Source organism: Piliocolobus tephrosceles, chromosome 14 (genome assembly GCF_002776525.5).
Source record: "Piliocolobus tephrosceles isolate RC106 chromosome 14, ASM277652v3, whole genome shotgun sequence".
Lineage (NCBI taxonomy): Eukaryota > Metazoa > Chordata > Mammalia > Primates > Cercopithecidae > Piliocolobus > Piliocolobus tephrosceles.
This window is the reverse complement of record NC_045447.1, coordinates 7710707-7734225: the sequence shown is the minus strand read 5'-3', so window position 1 is coordinate 7734225 and position 23519 is coordinate 7710707. Positions and strand designations below refer to the sequence as shown.

Here is a 23519-nt window from a genome sequence, read left to right as displayed (position 1 = left end):
GGGTGTGGTGCGATAGCACCTTCCTCTTCAGTTAGATGGGAATGGCAGTGACAGTAGCTGCCTCAAAGGTGGGTTCTTGTAGGACCAGGTAGGTTCATGCAGGTGAGGCGCCCAGGAAAGCACCTAGTGTGGCTGGGGGTGGGAGATGTTCTTTCCACTCACAGAAGTTTATAGTAGACTACAAGTAAGAGTGATGTGATTGGCTGGGCGCAGTGGCTCACACCTGTAATCCCAGCACTTTGGGAGGCTGAGCAGGTGGATCACCTGAGGTCAGAAATTTGAGACCAGCCTGGCCAACATGGTGAAACCCTGTCTCTACTAAAAGTACAAAAATTAGCCAGGCATGGTGGCACACACCTGTAATCCCGGCTACTTGGGAGGCCGAAGCAAGAGAATCGCCTGAACCCAGGAGGCAGAGGTTGCAGTGAGCCGAGATCGCGCCACTGCACCCCAGTCTGGGAGACAGAGCGAGACTCTGTCTCAACAACAAAAAGGAGTGACATTATTGAGATAAACTTGAATTTACTTTCACTTTTTAAAAATAATTTGCAAAATCAATAAATTATGCTTGCCAAAGTACTTTCAGCTGAACTCAGCATATCAGTGTTTTGTGGCCCTGGAGCAGGAGTTGCTGCCTAGAACACAGGAGGCCTTTGTAGTGTCCCTGGGGGAAAAGCTTTCTAAAAACTCCCTGAATCCTCACCGCTAAGTGTGTGTTACTGACCTGAGGTGGGGCATGGAAAGCCATTAGTCAGTCAGAGGAGACTGCAAATCCAAAGAAGAGGCAGAGGAGGGAGGATTGTTTTCAAAATCTAAAGAAGATTTGGGTTATTTGCTTTTGCAGTTATAAAAATTGGTATTCACCTCCCCCCCACAACAGACTCACTCACCTGCCTCTGGCCAGTGATTCTGTGTGGGTGCCAGCCTGTGCTAGCTGAGCTGTTGTGAAGGAGGAATTGGCACTTTTGTTCCTTGCGCTGGGGTGGGAGTGGGGGTGTAACTATTAAAGCTGATGTGACTGGGCACTGTGGCTCACGCCTGTAATCCCAGCACTTTGGGAGGCCAAGGCAGATGGATCACCTGAGGTTGGGAGTTGGAGACCAGCCTGACCAACATGGAGAAACCCTGTCTCTACTAAAAATACAAAATTAGCCGGGCGTGGTGGCACATGCCTGTAGTCCCGGCTACTCAGGAGGCTGAGGCAGGAGATTCGCCTCAACCCAGGAGGCAGAGGTTCCGATGAGCCAAGATAGCACCATTGCACTCCAGCCTGGGCAACAAGAGTGAAACTCTGCCTCAGAAAAAGAGAAAAAAAAAAGCTGATGCATATTGCAAAGTTGCGTGTATTTCCCAGTGCTGTTTTGCTTCTTTCAGAGGAGGAAAAAAAATGAAGTCTTTTTTTTCTCTTCATTAGCAGGGAAAAAATGTCTGATCACCTTTTTTTGTTTGTTTTTGTTTGTTTTATTTTTGAGATAGTTTTACTATCATCCAGGCTGGAGTGCAGTGACACGATCCCGGCTCACTGCAACTTCCTTCCTGGGTTCATTGTGCACCAGCCTCCCAAGTAGCTGGGGTTACAGATGTGTACCACCACACCCAGCACATTTTTGTATTTTTTTCTTTTTCTTTTTTTTGCTTTACTAGAGACGGGGTTTCACCGTGTTGGCCAGACAGGTCTCGAACTCCTGGCCTCAAGTTACCTGCCCACCTTGGCCTCCCAAAGTGCTCGGATTACAGGCATGAGTGGCCACAACTGACCTGACCTTTTTTTTTTAAGACGGAGTCTTGCTCTGTCGCCAGGCTGGAGTGCAGTGGCAGGATCTCAGCTCAGTGCAAGCTCCGCCTACTGGGTTCCGGCCATTCTCCTGCCTCAGCCTCCCAAGTAGCTGGGACTATAAGCGCCCGCCACCTCGCCTGGCTAGTTTTTTGTATTTTTTGTAGAGACGGGGTTTCACCGTGTTAGCCAGGATGGGTCTCGATCTCCTGACCTCGTGATCCGCCCATCTCGGCCTCCAAAGTTCTGGGATTACAGGGTTGAGCCACCGCGCCCGGCCTTTTTTTTTTTTTTTAAGATTATTATTAAAATTGGCAGAGTATTGCTCTTCAGAAAGAATTTATGATTTTGTGGAATGACTCACAGCCCAGGCAGTTCGTATTACATAGTGCACAAGGGAAATGAAAACTACACCTGGATGTGCTGGAATTGCTCCAAGGGGACCTTTGGAAGCAAGAAGATGCATTGTCAACCAGCACACGCCATTAGTGGAAATAGGACTGATTTTACCCAGCATTTTTCCTTTTTTACAGGAAAATGAGTGTAGTTCCATTCAATTGAACTTGATAGGTGTTCCTGGAGTTGGACATAGAACTTGGCCATATGAGTACCCAGTGCCCTGATCTAACTGCTGGTTTTCGTTTTTAGGCACCAAATGGGAATGTTCTGAAGGGAATGAAACTGTAATCGCATGTTTCAACCTTGGGTGGGCTCCAGAATTTGCATGGAGGAGGGAGATGATTTATCCTTCCTAAGCATCCGCCAGCTCAGAGTTGACTCTGGGCTTGAACCTGATTTCCTCTCAGTGGTGTAGCTCTCAGCAGCCTGTCTATTTGGGATGATAGTGTGTACATTTCCATCTCTGGCCATTGTGAGTGCCTCCACTGTGGCTGGTCGGAATGGTGTGTGCGTGGCACCTGTAACACATACTTTGCCAACAAAAAGGAATTGCCCTTTTTGTGATGAGTACAAAATTTCAAATGGCTTTTGAACAGCAGCCCTCTGAATATTCTTGTGAATCTCAGGGAGTTCTTTATGGTAGCACTGCCCTTTGTTTCTGTGGCTTCTCTGGCTGAGACAGAAATTTCTGAAGATCATCAGCCCTTTGACATCCTTTACTAAACAACACAGTGAACCAGAACCCACGGTGCGGCCTCTGCCCCAGCTGAGGAATGCTGAGTACCTCTCCTCTGTGTTCTCATCATTTCAAGACATTTTAGTTCTTCTGGCTTCAGTAGATTCTTTACCCACGAAGAGGGGGATTCTGATAGCACTCAGGGAAGCTCAGCTGACTGAGGAACAGCTAACCGAACTCTCAGGTGCTCTGTCATTGACATTCTGCTTTGGTGTGTTTCTCTTTTCCTCCCCACTGCCCTACATCACCAGCGTTCCTCCCTCAGGAGTGTCTCAGCCCCAACACCATTCAGGGGCTGAGTCTGTAGTGAGGATTCCTTTCCTGACCTGGCGGTTGTCCAGTTTTCATGCAAAATGGGAATTGTGAGCACTACCTGTTCCAAGCAAGAATGTTATATTCAAACAGATATGCACAGAGAAAATTTTAAGAGTCAATAAAAAACAATTCTCGTATCCCTGAGATAAGCAGATTAATAGTGTCGAGTGTCAATATTTTGGCTGTAGACCATTATCTTGTTATCGATCCAGAAGAAATATGGTATTGACTCAGTAGCTTCGTTTACTTTTTGCTAGCATTGTTTTGCTTTGCTTTTTCTTCTTTTTAAATGTCACGGTCTGCTTTTTCTCCTTTGTCTCTTTACTGTCCAGTCAGAGAATGACAGCACTGAGTTTGAGCACAAGCAGAGCAGTTGGTTCCCTGTTTCAGATGTAGTTCGGTTGTCAAACCATTTCATTCTCTGACCTCAAGTGGGTGGAATCGAGCCTTTCCGACTTACCTCATGTCCTTAGAATAACTTTCCCCAAAGACGTATTTCTGAATGCCCTTTTTAGCATCTTGTAAGGTGCGTTCGGTCAGTTCTTTGTGATATGTTTAGGATTTGTACTTTTCATTGTTTGCTGACTGTGTTTCCTGAGCTGCATTTTCCAAAAGAGAAACACTACAGAATCATTTTTGCTGATGGCTGGGGAAGGAGACACTCATCAATAGCTGAAAGAGGAGAAACTGGAACAAAAAGCGTAGCTAAAGTGGTTTTGTGGGAATGTGATTACAGACTTGGTTTTAATAATAAGAGGCTGTTTGGCACCGTTGTCTCTGTGAAATGGGCTTGAAAGGCAGTTGCTCATTGTTAGTGTCCACTGCACATGGACTGCTCTGGTGGGTCCGTGACGAGGCCTGTGGAGGGAGGAGGCCAGATCCTCTCCTTCAGATGCTTATGCTGTTGGTTTTGGGGGGGGGGGGCGTTGGGGGGGCGCCAGGGGGCGTCTCCTGCCCCGTGGCAAGGAGGAGCATATGTGCATGTTCCTCATGACTACAGCTGCTGTGGGGCAGTCCTTAACAATACATCCAAGGAGGGTAAATCTTCTCATTTGTTTTTAAAAAAGGATCTCTTTCCGTCTTTACATTGAGTTTGGATCCAGAGCAGGAGGGAGGTAGGAAGTTAGAGGGATTTAGGCTAGCAGGATTTTCTCCCAGGCCTCACAGCATGTGGACACACAGATCAATTTCTTATCCTGTGTTCAGCTGGACACTGGGTTAGAGACTGTGTTGATCAAGATGTCCCCTCCTGTTTCATATCATATAACGCATTCATTTCAGCCACTGAGCCTAAATTACTGTTTGCTTTCTTTTTGCCTTTCTTTCCCCCCCTCCCCGAAATGGTAAGAATGGTAAGGATGAAGTTAGTTTATCCGTGCTAATGCTTTGATTTTTTTTTTTCTCTTTCTCTTTGCCACAGTAGGTAACCAGTTAGGGGCCTTGGTACATCAAAGGTAAGCAGTGGGTTATGTTTTATTATTTATTGATCATTTCTAATTGTTTATTGATCCACCATCTGTACTAGAGTGCTAGAAAGTCAGAGGTTGAGTGTGTGAAAAAGCATGGGTTAGGCTTCTTTAAGACTCGAGTTTTTTGCTAGCCATTTCCAAGATAGTGTCAGCTCAGGGATAAACTAATACAAGGCATTAAAAATCAGCCATTATTGCAGTAACTTAAAATACTTGTAGAAGGTTGGAGTTGCTCTTTCTACCAGTGTACATTTAATTTAAAAGGAGAGAATGAGATTTTCCCACCTGGTTTTGTGGTGTTGCCAATATTTAATTAATCCTCAGCCTCTTCACCTGAGAAGGGACACCTCGAAGTGTGAGGGTCGGACACTCACAAGAGAATGCTTTGGGTGCCCAGGAAGTATGGGTGGGTGGCTAGTGCGTGGCAGGGAGGCCAGAAGCGAGGGTTCCATCCCTCCAAAGTGGTAGGGACCTGCCAGAGAGCCTCAGCCCAGCTGATTATCTGTTTCTGTGTCCCCTCATAGCCTTCTGTCAACATTGAGGATTTAGAGAGAGACAGAAAGAGCCCCGAGTTTTACAAAGGCCAGTCTGTAAGATGGGGTATGTGTGGTCATAGTGTATCGCCCTTCAAACAGGAAAACCTATACAAGAAACTGCCACAGTTTCTCTTCCGGAAGGATGAATTTTGTGCTGTGTATCTGTTGCTGTAACGTATCCTTAACCTTCTATCAACAAAACAATTCTGTCATCTTGTATTCTGCCTAGCTGTTTGGGAGTTTCTAGAAATCACCAGGCATCAGTTAAACAAGAGTTTTATCCTGGGTTTTTTTGTTATTGTTTCTTTGTTTGCTTTGTTTTGTTTGTTGATGACTTGAAAAATTTAAATGAGGTGATCATTAGTATCAAATGCTGACTTTCCTATAAAGCCATAACTAGTTAGGATTTTCTTTTCCAAGGTGTTTGTATTTTGTACCTTGGACAAGTTTCAGCCTTGCATTGAGATGAGAACATTTTCTTCCTGGAAACCCAGAGCAGTTTGTCTTGGTATGTTTCTTGCTCAGAGTCCGCTGAAGTTATTCCTTAGGGCCAAGAGCTGCCTGGGCTTTGTGATATTTTGTATTGCAGTAGTGTTGAAGCCCCTCTAGTCAATTCCCAGGTAATATTTTCTGAGAGTAGACAGAGTAGACAGCTCATGCTACACATGGTGTGAGCAGCAGCCTCCTGGCCACAGGCACAAGAGCCCCGTCATCCCTCACAACAGAATCAGGAAGCACATCCTGACAGGGACCTGGCTTCTGCTGCAGGACACGTTGGGACAGCAAGACTTGACATTCACATCCATGGTGTTACTGATTAGCAAGCTGGGAATGAATTGCCTGATTTGGGGAGAACACGTATATTCCAAGAGGTAGAGAGAATCCCGTCTTGTACATAAGCTTGAGGGTGTAAAAACTCCACAAGGAGAAGACTGTTGTTCCCATCAAAATGATACAGTGGCAAGTGCTATTTATGCTCTTGCATTTCTTCTAAGTAATGCACTCTCCCTAAAAATATGCACTTATTCAATCTTTTCCACGATGGGTAAAAATCCAGCTGTGTGAGAGATATTTAAAAATGCTTGCCCTTTTTTTTTTTTTAACTACTTGCATTTAGCGTCCTCCCAAGGTAAATGTTGAGATTTAATTGCTTTCTGGGGTGTTGGGCAAATTGGACATTGTCCACAATACGCTGTATGGCAGATTTGAAGGTTTGTTTGAAAAAAGCCAGTGCAATAGTAGTTTAAAAAAAAAAAAAAAGCACATAATGGATGGGATAGCATTTAACAGAAGTACCTTGCAGAGTAAGTGAGGTAATTATTCTGTTCTGGCAACACTGATTACGCCTCCATCGGATACTGATTCCATTTGGGGCATCTCAACTTAAGAAACATCCATAAATTAGAAGGGAGGCCAGAAGACAATAAAAAGATTGGGAAACAAGGAATGTTGAAGAAAAGTTGGGTATCCCTTCATCTAGAGAGGACTCCACAATGGAAGTCTAAACATCTCCCAAAACCCCGGAGGACCTTTCAGTGACCTGGGATTGATGGCCCGTTGTTTAGAGAGCACCTAACCAGGCAGAGTGAGGCAACGCTGAGAGGTGCTTTTGAAGAAAAGGCAGCTGTTAGAGGAGGTGGTGGTTTCATGAAAACCCGAGGTTTCCTCCTCTAACACAGGGAGATGAAAGGCTTAGATCTTTGGGAGGAATGATTGACCAGAGGGTTCATTACGTGACACTCTTTGTAGATGGTGGCGGATTTGTTGGCCAGATTGGCCTGATGTATTTTAAGCTTTTATCTTGCAACGTTGCCAGTATGGGCAATTTGGGGACCTAAAATGGCTGCAAAATTCTGTATTCTGTATTTTTTCCAAAATGTTCTTTGTTTTTAGGACAGTAATAACAGAAGAATTCAAAGTGCCTGACAAAATGGTTGGATTTAGTAAGTATCCATGTTGTCTACTTTTTCCCTGATTCCTGTCTCTTCTTTTTCTCTCTCTTTTTTTCTGAGCTCCTTTGCCAGGATGTTCTTTTTGTTTTAATCTCTCTTGTGAGTGTCACCTGTAGTAGAATGCTTTGCACATGCCGTTCCCCACAGCTCTGAAGTGCTGCAGGTCTCTTCAGGCTGAGGGAGAAACCAGAGCACTGGGCTGTGGATGCCCCACCTTCCCCACCTCTCCTCACCTCAGCTTGAATCCCCTCTGCCTGTAAGCTGTTTCACACGGGCTTTCTGCTGCCATCATGGCCAAAGAGTGGAGACGGGCTCACGGGGGCCAACTCGATGTGTAGTGTTGTGAGCCAAGTGTCACAGTTTGTGGAATTAATTCAGTCATTCATGCGTGGTGAAATATGGAATGGGGGCGTGTATTCTGACCCTGTTCAATTTGTTTCAGTTATCGGCAGGGGAGGTGAGCAGATTTCACGGATTCAAGCAGAATCTGGTTGCAAAATTCAGATTGCTTCAGGTAAGGGCTTTTTAAAAATAGATATCAATTTTATAGAAATCAGTATTTTGCAAAAATTTCCAGATTCGGTACTTTGCTTGTTGCTTGGGTAAGTATATGCGATCGGTGTTTTCCGTGCACTTCAGGAGTTGGACTCCTAGATGAGAACCAGAAGGATCAGAGCAAAGGTGGGCCCGGAGATAAGGCCTCGTATCTGGCTTCTGGGGTAAACCCTCCCTCAGCTCTGTGGCCAGACATAGCCCCTTCCCAAACACCTGCCACCCTAGGACCTATGTTTTCTGCACCAGAATGTTATGCCAGACATAGTGGTATAGTGGGCCTGTAGGAATCCTACTGCTTTGGGGTCACTCCTTGACTGTGTGCATCAGGGGAGGCTCCCCTGGATGAGACTGTCCCTTCCCTTTGTGGGAACTGGATATCTGGGGGTCCTGGCTGGATTAGCACTCACTGAACATGTTTTCCAACCTTTCCTAGCTGGGTTCATTTCATGCAATATGGAGAGAGATGGAGTGAAGAACAGTTTTCTATTGTATTTATGGTTTTGTCATCTAATTTGAGCTTGACCTCTTTCCATTGCAAAGGAAGGGGTTTGAAGGACATTTGACTAGAAAAATGTTTGTCCTTTTAAAAGATACATATTACAGTGTCTTGAAGGCAGTAACTCCTGTTAGCTGTTTCTCTTTCATTTTTTTGAGGAAGGATTTTAAGAAGCATATTTTTTAGGAACAAAATGAGGCATCGTGTGGTGTTAGAAAGTAACGTGTTTCTCTCGTTAAATGGCCTAGTTCCACATAGATGTCACTGATCTCTTGGGACATTCATGCAGTAACTGGTATGTCCTGATAAATGTGTCATGAAGTTCCTTCCTAGTGTACTAGCTTATTTGCCGTGTGCAGACACATCACCATTGAGCTGCAAATGGAGAAACTGAGGAATAGCACGATAAAGGGACTGAAACAATTGCTAGTGTGTGAATGGCTCAGAAGTGAAGCTGAGACGGGTAATCAGGACCAACTCACAGACCCTGTCACGTCCTTCTAGCTTCCCCTGTGGGACTTGTTTCTGCTTCGAGAACCTAGGGTGGAGCTACCAGCTTCATATTCTGTCCACAAGTGGAAGCAAACTGTCTTTTTCTGGGAGCCTGGGCCTCTGCGGGGCTGGCCTAGGAAGCAGCCCTAGAGAGTCTGTACAGAGGCAGAGGTGCATGTGCCCGGGGCCCACCAACACCCCTCATCTTCTTGATTCTTCTTATAGAGAGTTCTGGGATTCCAGAGAGGCCCTGTGTACTTACCGGAACCCCAGAAAGTATTGAGTAAGTTTATTTTATTTACTTTTTCTTTCACTCTTCTTCCTCCTTCCCCAAATGGGGAGAAATGGAAGGGCAACACTGTTACTGAACACTGTGAATCTGTGCTGCAGTCTGGCCACACAGGCAAATAATTCCACAGGAAAAAAATCTGGGAGGTTACTGTGCCAGGGGATTTTGTTACCTTAAGTACACGAGATATCACCTGCGTTCTAAACCCCACAGCTGTCATAACTTCTCCTTCAAACCAGGGTCTCAGGAGTGTACATTCACCCCACCTGAATGCTCTAATCAACTTACTTCTTCCTTGTTAACACCTCCTTTACCTGAGCAGGTCTGGATTAGTAAGCCAGTCACTTGGTGAGCTACTGAGAATCCTGGTACCAGGTCTTTTGGCTGGAGGCTGATCCCGTTACCCTTCTGATATTTGTGAACCAAATGAGTCAACTCTTCGTGACCTTTGCTCTACTCAGAGGGCTGTGCGGACTGGCCAGAGGATGTCTTGACTTTTGGCGCCCTTGCAACAGCCTTAAGACTAACATTGCTTTCCTACCCTGTTACTCACAAACTCAGAACCTTATACCAGGTGCAGGCGTCATAAATCCAAGAATCTCCCAGGAAAGGGAAACGTACTCACTTATAGCCTGCTTGCTGTCCTTCAATCTACAGAGCAGCACTGCATTTGGGGCCAGGACTGCTAAGATTATATCTGGCTCAATAGGTAGGGTTGTTTTATTGTTTCCATTTCTCAGGGAGTCTAGATGAGCTTAAATTCTCTTGTTCTGCCGTCACATTGCAAGCAGTGAACCAGAATAAATACCGCTGGCAGGTATGCATTACAGGGCAAGCTGGATGGTTTACTGGAGTCAAAGCATTTTTCTTCCAACACAGGTTAATCTAGTACACAAGCAAAATATTAAAAAGCTGCTGTAACTGGGAAGATACACGAAGCTGATTCTGTACGCAAAGGCTCAAGACTACAGAAGGCCACATCTATTTCCTGCCTTTCTCTTCTTTCTTACTACTCTTCTAACCATTCCTGCTTCCTGTCTACCCAAGGACCAGAGGCAGTGGGATTATAACTTTAGGAGGAAACAAATTTCATTTTCTTCAGTGAGCAGCACAGCCAGCCTGTTTAGTAGCTGAATTCTTCTCCATTAGAGAAACCAAAAAGCAGATCATGTGTGGCAATTTAGAGAATAAATACGAGAAATAACAGCCAGGAGAAATTCTGGTGCAGAAAAGGAAATTGGCCCAGCAGATGACTTTGGTGGTCTGGGCTGTGCTGTCGCCATGTTACAGTTGCCCTCCCCTGCTGCCCAAGAAATCAACACAAATGGCAGGACATGTGACATGCAGGGTCCCAACTTGGCTGCCATGGAAAGCCCAAAGCAGGTGTCTGTGAGTGCACAGCTGCATCCAGCACCGCCTCCCCCTTTCCCACCTCTTGGAACCAAACTGGGATTCATAGCCTTAGCTTAAAAGTCATAGAGCAGTGTTGGTTATGAAGAAGCAGCGTGGAGTATGGGAGTTCAGACAGTGAGTACTAATCCTTGCTTGCTTTCTTCCCATCTTTCTCATTGCTGGCTGTCTCTCCTGCCTGCATTTATTTAACAAATGTATACTGAGTATACTCTGTGAGAAGGGTCATGTTTAATGGGGGAACAGAGAGATGTAAAGGGATAAAAGATGGTCTCTGCCTCCAGAGCAGCTGGCATCCTAATAGGAGACGACACCTTTGTGGAGACATAAGCATGAGCAGAGGGCAGGCTTGAAAGGGGCGGCAAGGCTCTGTGTCGCAGCGTTGGTACTATGGTGTGTGTTGCTTTTAAATTCCAGCCCAGTAGCGTGGCGGATGGCAGAGAGACCTCCGGGTTGGGGCAGGAGCTGGAGCTGGATGGAGGGCTGCCCTGACTCCCGCAGGTTTTTCCCTCAGTGCTATTTCCCTGTCTTGCACACCTAGAGCCTCCATTTAATGCTGGTTCTCTTGTGGTTCTTTTCCCTCCCAAAGACAAGCCAAACGGCTCCTGGGACAGATTGTGGACCGCTGTCGAAATGGACCTGGCTTTCATAATGACATAGACAGCAACAGCACAATCCAGGAGATTCTCATTCCCGCATCTAAAGTGGGTCTGGTCATCGGCAGAGGAGGGGAAACAATCAAGCAGTTGCAGGTATGTAAGCCCGGAGCGCGGAGCACAGCGGCCGCTCTCAGCAGGACTTCAGCTTCCTGGCCCAGGAGATCTGCTCACGGCCGGCATTCCCTGACTGGGCTGGCTTTGCACAGCATGATGCTGAGGCTTCCTTCCTCCATTTGACAGACAGCTTCTGAACATACACCATGGCCACACCTGATGCCAAGTGTGACGCCAAGTACTGGGGCAGGTGTGCCCTATCAGGGCCCCTGTGAACTTTGAGCAGCCTTTTTGGCAGTGAGCTCTATGAGGGCTGCTTTTATCATCAGAGGACAGACAGCATCTCAGATAAAAGTGCAGTATTTGGAGTCAGAGGCTCGGACCCAGCATTCTTCCTCCCTCATTGATTGATCTTAAATGTGCTCATTTACTTTTTGAAGGTTCAGGGTCTTTGTGTGTCAGAAGGGGCAAGTGCAGGCCTCACTGTTGTGATGGAGCTGAAATAATAGCTGTTCTTTTCTTCTTATGTAAGAGCCTGTTACTGAGTGAATGTTCCATGAGCATTAGCAGAATCACTCGTCTGAGAGACTCGGCACCAAACACGTTTCAGAATTTGACACTCCCAGCAAGTTCTGGGGTAGTACCCTGAAATCAAATGCATATTTCTGTAGCTAAATAGAATAATACACTCAGAGAAAAGCAAAAAATACATTGACATGAGTTCAGTTTTGCTGCCAGATGAATTATAAATAGACTTTTCTTTCAGAAAAGGGATTTTGCAGTTGCAAGTAAAGGATTGTGGCTTCCCTTGCGTGCCATCTCATAACCCGGTCCTTGGGTCCCGGTTGTAAGGATGGTATCCTAATGTAGATTCTGAGAGTTTATCATTTGGAATCCCAGCCTCCCAAGTTTTGGTCCCCCATTCATTAGCTCCGGACCTAGAGCCGTGACATGCTAAAGTAGAAAGATGGCAGGACTTGACTCTCAGTTCCACGGAAGTTCTAATCACATAATGTCAGATGGAGTGTGTGCCAAGTGCCTGGCATTCAGTAAAAGTAGCTCCTTAGTGCTTAGGTACTCCGGGGACTGGAATCATTTTAGGAGATGGTTTTACATCTCACATTTGGACATGGTCTTACCCAACCAATATGTCTGCTGTCACAGAAGCCAGCTTCATGGCCCAGGTTGGAAGGCAGTCCCTGGTGGTAGGTGGAAATTGGGCTTATTGTGGGTGTGAGTGGATCCAATTTTGTGCTGCCCTGCGTTATTCGTGACAGTGAGGGCTGTGCTGGTGCGTGTTCCCCACAGGAGCGGACAGGAGTGAAGATGGTCATGATCCAGGATGGCCCATTGCCCACGGGAGCAGACAAGCCTCTTCGTATCACTGGAGATGCATTTAAAGTACAGGTAGGAAAGAGCCATGGGTTGGGTGAGTCCTGGCTGTGGGACTGTCACTTGGTGGTACCCTAGAGCTTTTATCTTCCTCAAGTAATTGTGAAACTGGCTGCTCCGTTATTGAAGGTAAACTGTTCTCCTCAACAAAGTTTGGTGATGAAAAGAATCTAGGTTTGTGCTGCCCAAAACCAGAGGCCTTAGCTACTTGTGGCTATTTAAATTCACTCAAATTAAATAAAAACTGAGTTCCTCATGTACACTGGCCACACCTCAAATGCCCAGTAACACCTGAGGCTGGTGGTGACTGTTCTGGACTGTGCGTGTGCAGAACAGTTCCCCGCTTCTGCTGGTGGCGCGGCTCAGGGCGGTTTTTTTGTTTTGTTTCCCCCGTGTCATCCTTCCAGGTGCAGTTTTGATTTGCTGACCTGTGGTCAGCTTAGATGCAGGCTCTGCTTGGCTGTTACTTCCTCATTCTCTTCTGGGCTTATTTTGCAAGCCCTTCAGCTGAGGTTGGAGGTGAGCACAGGTACCAGAGCCACCCAAGTGCCTGGGCACCCTCATAGCAAGTGTCCTGCGCCCCGAACTGCCAGGGGAGACAGCCCCACTGGCTGAAAGCAGTAAGGGGCTTGGTTTTCAATCCCCTGGGGCGGTCCTATCCTTCCATGTCTTGCTGGTAGCAGGAATTCAAGTAGGCAGAGAGTATAAGGTTTTTGTCTGTCCTCAGTGAAACACAGATGTACTTTTTTCTGCCACCTGCAGCCTGTCTTGCCATTGCCACATTCAGAGTAGCTCCAGGGTGATGCTCCTCGGTGAGCCAGGCCACCATCAAGAATGGGTCTTCTCCAGGAGCATTGGGGTTTTGATCAGTGAACGTTTCCAGTCCCTGGCAAAATATTTCTCCCAGTTCTGAACCCTATCCTTCAGCTAAGCTGGTCAAGGTACACCTGTAAAAATAACAGTTTTAGAACAGGAGTGAGGGCAGTGGTGGGCATGGTTCTGCCTGGGTACTCCAGTCAGTGAAGTGGTCCTTCACTTCCATCAGGCCAGAGTCCTCATGTGCTGTCTCCTCCAGAGCTCCCGGCCTTCTCTCAGTGTGAACAGTTGGGCATTTAAGGAACCATATTGCCTCTCGCCTTTCCCCACCCTGCTCAGCATCCAGCCGTGGGCTCCAGTACTGTGGTGGTGTCGGATCCAGGCCTGTGGCAGGCTGGGGAGGGCCACAGAGTGCCTGCTTGTTGACTGCTTCCCTCAGAGGCCTTCTTTCTCTGTCACAGCCTTTGATGGTGTCTTTTGTAGGGAAAACCTCAAGCAAAGAATATATCATTAATGTCCCATAAATTTGCAGGAAATAGTTTTAACTTAATGGATTTTAGTATTTTTTAAATTTTAAAACTGTATTTCACTTTTTTTTTTTCATTTAGGAGATGGAGTCTGCTGTATTTAGGGCACCTATATACTTCTTCAGCCTTCCTAACGTTTTGCTGTGTGTGTGTGCATGTGTGTGTGTTTCTTTATCATTGAAGTAGCAGATGTTATGACTCTACCCCTAAATCCTTAAGCATGTATCGCCTAAGAATAACCAGGCCTAAGAAAACTCTACTTGTAAAACATCATCTGGTATCCAGTACATATCCAGATTTCTCCAAATGTCCTAAGATGTAAATTGCTGACGGGTTTGTTTTGTTTCTTCCTGGACACAGTTCTCACATTCCCTTGAGTTGTAAGGTACGGTAGGTCTTTAGCACAGATTCCTGTGTGTCTGGTACTGGCATGGGCTGGCCGACATGCAGCAATAGACTTACCAAATGTGTGTTTTGGGGAGAAGGACACTTGAGTCTGCCTGGGATATAGTGACGTCCACAAGGAAGTCTCACCAGGAGGTTATAGAAATAAGATAGGCGGCCGGGCGCGGTGGCTCAAGCCTGTAATCCCAGCACTTTGGGAGGCCGAGACGGGCGGATCACGAGGTCAGGAGATCAAGACCATCCTGGCTAACACAGTGAAACCCCGTCTCTACTAAAAAATGCAAAAAAACTAGCCGGGCGAGGTGGCGGGCGCCTGTAGTCCCAGCTACTCAGGAGGCTGAGGCAGGAGAATGGCATAAACCCGGGAGGCGGAGCTTGCAGTGAGCCGAGATCCAGCCACTGCACTCCAGCCTGGGTGACAGAGCGAGACTCCGTCTCAAAAAAAAAAAAAAAAGAAAAAGAAATAAGATAGGCTTGCCCTTTTTTTGTTGTTGTTGTTGTTGTTTGTTTGTTTAAAGCAATGTATTTAGCTTTCAGCCTTTTCTTTTTAACTTACTGGAGTGCCTCTGTGATGTAAAGCCTTGACAAAGTTCTCCGTCTCGTGGACCTGCCCTCAGTGGGTGCTCTTAGACACCCCTTCCTGCTAGAAAGAAATGGCACCAAGAAACATCTAGGTCAATCCACTTTATTGATCAGAAAGAAAAAGATTTAAAAATTTAAAAACATCTAGGGGTGATAGAAATCCATTTCTGACCACACGCAGATGTGCTCACCCAACTGAGGCTTTTTATAGAAGGTGGACCCTTACCTGTGTGGACATTTGGGCAGTGTAAATAACACATCTCTTAAAATTTGATACATGCATCCCTACATGTCCCATAAGCAGTAAGCGAATTGTCCTAAAGCTGAGCGCCTTTAAACCCAAGTTAAGAGGGTTTGATCTTGAAATTTCACCTGGTGGAGTATCTTTTTTCAGGAATTTTTTCTCATAATGCTTTTTGTTTTTGTTTATGCAGCAAGCAAGAGAAATGGTACTAGAGATTATCCGAGAAAAAGACCAAGCTGACTTTCGGGGTGTACGTGGTGATTTCAACTCCCGAATGGGAGGAGGCAGTATAGAGGTATGCTTAAATTACAGGTTAGTAGGCAAATGAGATGAGGATTAAAGTTGTAGGTCACACTTCTGTTAGCTCTTTAACCTTGAGCAAGTTAGTTAAGTTTTGTCTCAAAACCTTTAGAATTATCTCGCTTCTTAGGGTGGGTGTGAGGGTAGACTGGAACAGAATCGGCCTGCAGTGAGGGGAGCTGGCTGCATTTCAGGGCATGGGGCCATTTCCCTTGGTTTTGAAGCTTTGCTTTAGAGGTTAACCGGTTGCCCAGGTAAAAACCAAAGTTCAGGATTTCTTGGTGACGTATATCATGATTCTATGAAACTCAGCAACCTGTATTTATTGATGAGGTTGCAGTGGGGTCAGAATCTATCCTAGAAAATGAGATTTTGTTGTGTGTGACAACATGGATGGACCTCACAAACAGTACGCTCATTGCAATGAGATGGATACAGGACAAGTATTGTACGGTTCCACTTACCTGAGGCACCTAGAAGAGGCAGACGCCTAGAGGCAGAAAGTACAGTAGAAGCTATCAGATGCTGGGGGAAGGAGGAGTCATTGTTTAATGGATACAGAGTTGCTCGGGATGATGAAATGGATATGGATAGTGGTGATGGTTACACAACATTGTGAATGTATGTAATGTCATTGAATTGTGTACTTACAAGTGGTTAAGTGATAAATATTATGTATATTTTAGCCACAATAAAAGAAAAATGAAGGAGAAAAATACACTTTAAAGAACCACTAGGGCTACGCATGGTGGTTCATGCCTGTAATCCCAGTGCTTTGAGAGGCTTAGGCAGGGGTACTGCTTGAGGCCGGGAGGTTGAGATCTGTCTGGGCAATATAGCCAGACATCATCTCTACCAAAACAAAAAAAATTATTTAAATTAGCCCGATGTGGCACATGTCTATAGTCCCAGTTGTTCTAGAGGCTAAGGAGGGAGGCTCACTCCTCCCAGGAGATGGAGGCTGTAGTGAGCTACAGTTGCCACTGTAATCCAGTCTGGGTAACAAGTCCAGCCCGGGTAACTGTGTGTATGGTGTGTTTATTGGAAGGCAAAATTACTATTTTTCATCTTTTATCTATAAGGTTTATTCATTTTTATAACTATTTTGATCAAATCTCAAATTGGATGCATTTAACAGTTAAGAATGCAGTTCAACCACAATGTTATTCCTAAAAGGGAAACATATCCTTTATTATATCACTTCCAGGAATGCACTGTAATAAAAACTAAGTTTCGTGTTAAAATGTGTCCTGGGCTGGGCGTGGTGGCTCGCGTCTATAATCCCAGCACTTTGGGAGGCGGAGACAGGCAGATCACTTGAGGTCAGGAATTCAAGATCAGCCTGCCCAACATGGTGAAACCCCATCTCTACTAAAAAATACAAAAATAAGCCGGGCATGGTGGCAGGTGCCTATAATCCCGGCTACTCAGGAGACTGAGGCAGGGAGAATTGCTTGAACCTGGGGTAGGTGGAGATTGCAGTCAGCCAAGATCGTGCCACTACAGCCTGGGCAACAGAGAGAGACTGCATCTCAAAAATAAAATAAAGTGTCCCGGCCAGGCACGGTGGCTCACACCTGTAATCCCAGCCCTTTGGGAGGCCGAGGTGGGCGGATCACCTGAGGTCAGGAGTTCAAGACCAGCCTGGCCAACAAGGTGAAACCCCATCTCTACCAAAAATACAAAAATTAGCCGAGCATAGTTGCCTGCACCTGTTTTCTCAGCTACTCGGGAGGCTGAGGTAGGAGAATCACTGGAACCCGGGAGGCAGAGGCTACTGTGGGCTGAGATTGTGCCGCTGCACTCCAGGCTGGGCAACAGAGCAAGACTCAGTCTCAAAAAAAAAAAAAAAAAGGAAAAAAAGTGCCCTTTAAAAAGACAGGTTTGTGAAAAGTTCTGATGAGGTTTGGTTTCTCTGTGCCTAGGTATCTGTGCCTAGGTTTGCTGTGGGCATTGTAATAGGAAGAAACGGGGAAATGATCAAAAAGATCCAGAATGATGCTGGTGTGAGGATTCAGTTTAAACCAGGTGGGTTTGATGATTCAAAAATCTTTAGTGTTGAAAGGATGATAAAACACCTTACAAAATAAGAGCTTGGTTATTGGTTCATGTGTGTTCACCTTTCTTGTCCTTGCAACATTCTGCTACCGGATTATCAGTCTCAGTTTCTTCTCCCAACTTTCTTTTCCCTCCCTGGATCCATGTCAGTCACCTTTGATTTCCAGGCCTTTCTTTTTTTTTTTTTTCCTCCTCGGACTATATGCATAGTATGTCAGCTTTTGGTTTTGCCAAGTAAAATTTAAATATATATATATATTATTTTGATTTTATTGGAGATAATTTTAAACCACAAAGACAAAACATCTCAGAATAAAGGACAAATTTTTAAATTTTATAAATTTGCCTTAATGAGCAAAATTTTCAACATGGTCTGAAAAGAGGAAAACATGGCAGGCTATTATCTGGAAGCTATTGCCATAGCTCTGCTCTGACTCCCTTGGCTTTTTTAAAGTCAAGTTTTGTTTTAGTTCTTTAATGATATCTTTTTTAAATGGCTATAATTGCATAAGAATTGAGCATTGACCTGAAATATGTGAAACAATATAATTACACACATTTTCCTATCAACCACATCACTCCCAAAGAGTCCCTGGAGCTGGCAGTATTCCTGTTGCCCCTTTTGGCACCACGGGTAAGAATATTGATTGGGAATCAGATTAATCTTCGTTTCCTTCTAACGTTGGGCTTTTTTCTAATCCTGTCTCTTACCCGGCTCCTCAGATGATGGGATTAGTCCAGAAAGAGCTGCTCAGGTCATGGGCCCTCCGGATCGGTGTCAGCACGCAGCGCACATCATCAGCGAGCTGATTCTTACAGCCCAGGTGGGTCCAGCTCTGCGGAGTGTGAGCGTTTGGGCTGCAGAAGTGGAAAGTGCTACCCAGGGCTCTCGGTGCAGCACCATAGAGTAGAGCAGTCACCCCGAGGCATCTCAAGTCACATTATGGGAAGCCAGCAGTTTCTCTACATCAGCCTCTTTCCTGTCTTCTTGGTGTTTTTTTCTGCTCATTAATTATTATTCTGCCTTTATTGACCTCACCATCTAGATTGCCTTTACACAGTAAGTTTCTGGCTATTTAAACCAAGTGGGGAAATACCATGGAGATTGGTCGCCAAGTTTCAAATAATCAAGTGTATTTCATGTTAAACTATGTTAGTGAAATCGTCTTCGTGGTGGAAAGCACTTCAGGATCTTCCAAAGTCCTAAAGCTGCCTTCATGCACTTGATTTCATTTACATCTTTGGACTGTGAGCCAGCCTGTGTGACAGTGCTAGGAACCCCTGTAGCTGATGGTAGGACTGAGGACACATTTGAGAATGACCAGAATGGAAGAATAAAGCAAGAGATTGGAAATTATAGTCCCAGCTCTGGCATCAGTCATGTGACCTTGGAGCAGCCTTTGAACCTCTGGGTCTGGTGTTCCCAGCAGCAGACTCGGGGTGCTTTGTACCAGGCAGTGCTCTCCATGTGATGCCCTAAGAGCCATCTGGTGGTTCTTACTCAAATTACAAATGTGTAGGCCCCACCCCAGATCTACTGAATCAGAATTTCCAGGGGAGGGTCTTGGGTCTTCACTAGAGACCCAGGCAATTCTTAGGATTAGACAAGTTTATAAAACAGCCACTAAATCAAGCTTGTTCAGCCTGTGGGCTGCACGCAGCCCAGGAACAGCACTGAATGCAGCCCAATGCAAATTCATAAACTTTCTTAAAATGTTAGGAGATTTTTTTGTGTGATTTTTTTTTTTTTTTTTTAAAGCTCATCAGCTGTCATTCGTGTTAGTGTATTTTATGGGTGGCCGAAGACAAGCCTTCTAACAGTGTGGCCTAGGGAAGCAAAAGATTGCACACCCCTGCTCTAAATGATCTCTGGCATCCTTTTTTGTAGCAAGAGTTTATGAACCTTGGCCAGGCGCAGTGGCTCACTCTTGTAAAACCAGCACTTTGGGAGGCTGAGGCAAGTGGATCACCTGAGGTCAGGAGTTCGAGACCAGCCTGACCAACATGGTGAAACCCCTGTCTCTACTGAAAATACAAAATTAGCTGGACATGGTGGCTCACGCCTGTAATTCTAGCACTTTAGGAGACTGAGGCGGGTGGATCACCAGAGGTCAGGAGTTCAAAACCAACATGGTGAAACCCGTCCCTACTAAAAATACAAAATTAGCCAGGTGTGGTGGCGCATGCCTGTAGTTTCAGCTACTCAGGAAGCTGAGGCAGGAGAATCGCTTGAACCCAGGAGGTGGAGGTTGCAGTGAGCCGGGATTCCGCCATTGCACTCCAGCAGCCAACAAGAGCAAAAATCTCTCAAAAAAGAAAAAAAAAAGTTTATGAACCTTGTGCTGCAGAGGCTGTGAGATGTTTGGGAGAAAACCTTTTCCTTGAGATCTGTGGCATGCCCAGAAAGTTGACTGTGCGCTCGTGTGCATGTGTGAACATAAATTCCTACAATTGCCTTGTTTACTTGGCAGTTGTCTCTCATAAAAGCAGAGTGCGGGGGAAGAGCACTCCAGTTGTCTCCGCTTTCTGCTGGTTTAGATTCTGGGTAAAACGTTCAGTTTACTCTTAATCAACATGAGCAGGTTTTGCCCAACATTTCTTCAGTGTGTTGAATAGTCTGTGCCATGAAATAGCTCTTAGTTTGACCAGGTTCACCCTCCACATTTAAGAGAGTTTAAATACTGCAGCTCCAAAATGACTCAGCGGACAGCAGCTGGAATGAGACTTGCTGCCGTCTGAATGAAAGAGTTCTTCCTCTGTCAGCTGTTAGATTTAGGTTTTTCTCTCTGCTGGGCGAACAGTGGGAGAATGATTCAGAGACTTCTCCAGCCCCGCATGGGGAGGAGGCCCTGGCCGGTTCCCTCTGTTCCTCCCTTCCAAAGTAGCCCCAAATGGTCACCCTCGAACCTGTTGCTGCTGCTGCTTGGGGGCACAACAACCAAGAAGTTTTCTAAAACTGAATAAAATCCATTTATCCTTCTTGCTGATTGGAGTGCCAGGTGTTGTGGCTCAGCAGTGCCCGGTCGGGGAGGGTCAGCAGGCTCTGCACACCTGGCTTCCCACAGGCCCAGTATGTGTCTGCCATGGAAAAGAGGGGCCTCAGCTGCAGGGGAGAAACCAGCTCTTGATGCCTGTAGATTGGGGCCCAGTGAGGAAAGCTCCAGGGAGAAAGGCTGCTGGGCTTCAGCCTTGGAGTTTGTATCTGCCTGTTTCTGTTGGGTACATTGGAGCTGTTTATGTAACCATGCGTGTTCGTCTGCACAGGCCCTCACCGGATACACCCGTGATTGGTGTCAATACTGGCTTGAAAGAGCCCTTCAGAATGGGAAGTGTGGAAAGGTGCTAGGTTCTCATGGGTGGCATTGATTGCATCCTGTCACTTAACCTCCTCCCTGGAGGAGAAGAGCAGTGCTGCTGTGGCAGTGGCAGAGGTCACTAGAGCTCTGTGATCTTTCCAGGAAAGAGACGGCTTTGGAGGCCTGGCAGCAGCCAGAGGAAGAGGTCGTGGCCGTGGCGACTGGAGCGTGGGAGCCCCTGGTGGCGTCCAGGAGATAACATACACGGTGCCAGCCGATAAGTGTGGCCTTGTCATAGGCAAAGGTAAGAGGCAGCTGGGGTTTCACATCCCCCTTCAGCTGTTTGGCTTGAGGGAAGGCAGGTCAGCAGGCCTCCAGAACCTTTGGTGAAGTCCTTTTGCTGCTGCAGGCTGGGGCTGCTGAACCCTGCTTGGCATGGTTCTCTGAGGCTGCTGACAGGCCTGTTGTGAGGGGCAAAGTGAATGTTTTCCTGTGAATGTGAAGAAGACAGCAGTAAAACCCTCTGCCTGTTGAGGGCAGCTTAGCTTGGTGAAAAGATACCCTGTGCAAGATGGGAGGTCTTTGTCAGTCGACTGATGGGTAATTAACTCACCTCGAAGGAACTTAGAGGGACGGTTGAGACAATATCCTCAGTAAAAATCCCTTCTCGACTGTGTCACTTCTTTCCCTTACCAGGTTTGAGTATTTGGTCTTGATCCGCACAACATGTGAAAATGGTTTTTATCCTTTCTGCATACTTACTGTGAGTCCCGGACTCTCTGCGGAGGGAAATAAACATTGATTTGTTAGTTTTTTCTGGGCATTTTGGAGAACATTAGGAAGAAACCCTCGTTCATGGCTACTGTAGCTCCTTCCTGTCCTTCACTGAGAACCGGGAGAGAGCGGCCATATTTCTCAGCCATTGGCAGCAGTTCATCTTGGCTGGCCCTGGGACCCAGAAAGGCTACTGAGACCAGGGCTGAGGCTGTGGGGCCTTTCCCAGTATGGCAGCGGGCTCGGCTTCCGGGGGGCTCTGAGCCAGGCCTCACTGCCAGCGGGGGCCTCTGTTGTCGCTGGGGTTCGTATTTGCCTTCATTAGGTATTTGACAGCATGTGGAGAGGACAGTCGTCTCTCCAGAGTTTCTCAAATTTTTTTGATCACCAAATATCTCTTAGCTGCTTGAGGGGCACTCATATTGGATAGGCAGGACTTGGGGAGGCTTCACCAGCAGACTTCCAGAGCTGGGCAGGTGGGAGCCCCCCACACTCACGTCCTAGGAGCTGCCCTTGTCCCTGCTCACGGACACTGTGGGCTTTATGCTCTTGCAAAATGCAAGAAACTGTGTTGTGTTTTAGATGCTGAACCACTCAGAGTTGGTAGAAACGATATGGGTTTGTGTTCATTTGCCGACAGGTGTGCGGGCTGGTGAGTGTTTCGGGGATATCTCAGGCTGTACCAGATGCTGCCAGAAGCCTCACACTGCCCAGACCGCCAGCCTGGCCACTGTGAGACTGCAGCTAGTTGATGCCTGTAGGTTGAGGATTAGCTAGATCTAGATTTCTTGGCCTTTTGCAAACCATTTTGTCAGCGAAGTTTTCATTTCCTTGTGTCTCTAAACCCTGAGTGAGCATTGTTGCCTCACCATGAGAGGTTCTCACAGTGAGCCCTTGTAGTTGGCCCTTCACAAAGTCATCCTGAGTGATTCCTAGAAAACAGTGATGAGAACGAAGCAGTAACTGGTCTGTGTCCCATGCTTGAATAGCAGCCTAAAGAAGCCTAATAAGCGTCTCGGATGTAGGAGGATCTTTCTGTGTCTCTCACACACACACACACCCCCACACCCCCTCAGGGCCCGTGTGAGGCATCTCTGTTCCTTGAGATGGGCGCGCCTGGGTAAGGGAGAGAGGAGCCCCACGCAGTCAGGCCCAGCTTTCCTTGGCCTCTGGCCTGGACAGACACAGAGCCTCCCTGGCCCCTGCTGGATTTCCATGATAAACACAGCAACATTGACAGATAGCGCAGCCAGCCTGCTCTTGTCAGCCAGGCCTTTTAGCAGGTTTGATTAATTGCTTTACGATTTCACGTCCAGCCGGGGGGCCACTGGTGGGGCGCTTCTGCCCCCCATCAGGTAGAAGAATGGAGCGGGCTGCTGAATGAGTCTGTAGACAGCCACCATGTGCCAAGCCAGTGACCTCATTTTGAAAGAAGATGAACTTAAATTAACTCCTTCCGGCCCCGCAAGGTTTTGTGGTGCCTCCTCACCTTATTAGCATGTTCCCAAGGCCTGGGGACGAGGGTCCCAGGGCCCAGTGGGGAGGGCTGGGGCCTCAGCTGTCTGGGACCGCAGGGTTCTCAGTCGCAGACACTCATGTCCTTGTGCTTTTGCCTCCAGACCAAGTGGATCTGGGTGGAGGCTAGTAGGATTCCCTCGAATCTTAGGTGTGCCTGGGGAAATGGCCTGCATTTTAGTTTCTATTCTTTTTTATTTTGTTATTATTTTTATTTTTTGAGAGGAGTTTTACTCTTATTGCCCAGGCTGGAGTGCAGTGGCATGATCTCGGCTCACCACAACCTCCGCCTCCTGGGTTAAAGCGATTCTACTGCCTCAGCCTCCCAAGTAGCTTGGATTACTGGCATGCGCCACCACACCCAGCTAATTTTGCATTTTTAGTAGAGACGGGGGTTTCTCCCTGTTGGTCAGGCTGGTCTCGAACTCCCAACCTCAGGCGATCCGCCCGCCTTGGCTTCCCAAAGTGCTGGGA

General features: G+C 46.6%; 1 protein-coding gene across 3 annotated transcripts in view; it reads left to right on the top strand.

Moving 5' to 3' along the window:
• FUBP3 (far upstream element binding protein 3) overlaps positions 1-23519 on the top strand; it is a 60234-nt gene that overhangs the window by 27281 nt on the left and 9434 nt on the right. For 2 of the 3 annotated variants that reach the window (XM_023216940.1, XM_023216938.1), the window contains exons 3-12: positions 4645-4678; positions 7123-7172; positions 7624-7695; positions 8950-9007; positions 11013-11175; positions 12445-12543; positions 15293-15397; positions 17328-17430; positions 18184-18284; positions 20919-21060. In XM_023216940.1, coding sequence (XP_023072708.1) covers positions 4645-4678; positions 7123-7172; positions 7624-7695; positions 8950-9007; positions 11013-11175; positions 12445-12543; positions 15293-15397; positions 17328-17430; positions 18184-18284; positions 20919-21060 — 927 coding nt within the window. The remainder of the gene's footprint in view (positions 1-4644; positions 4679-7122; positions 7173-7623; positions 7696-8949; positions 9008-11012; positions 11176-12444; positions 12544-15292; positions 15398-17327; positions 17431-18183; positions 18285-20918; positions 21061-23519) is intronic. The other variant, XM_023216939.1, reaches the window with a different exon arrangement.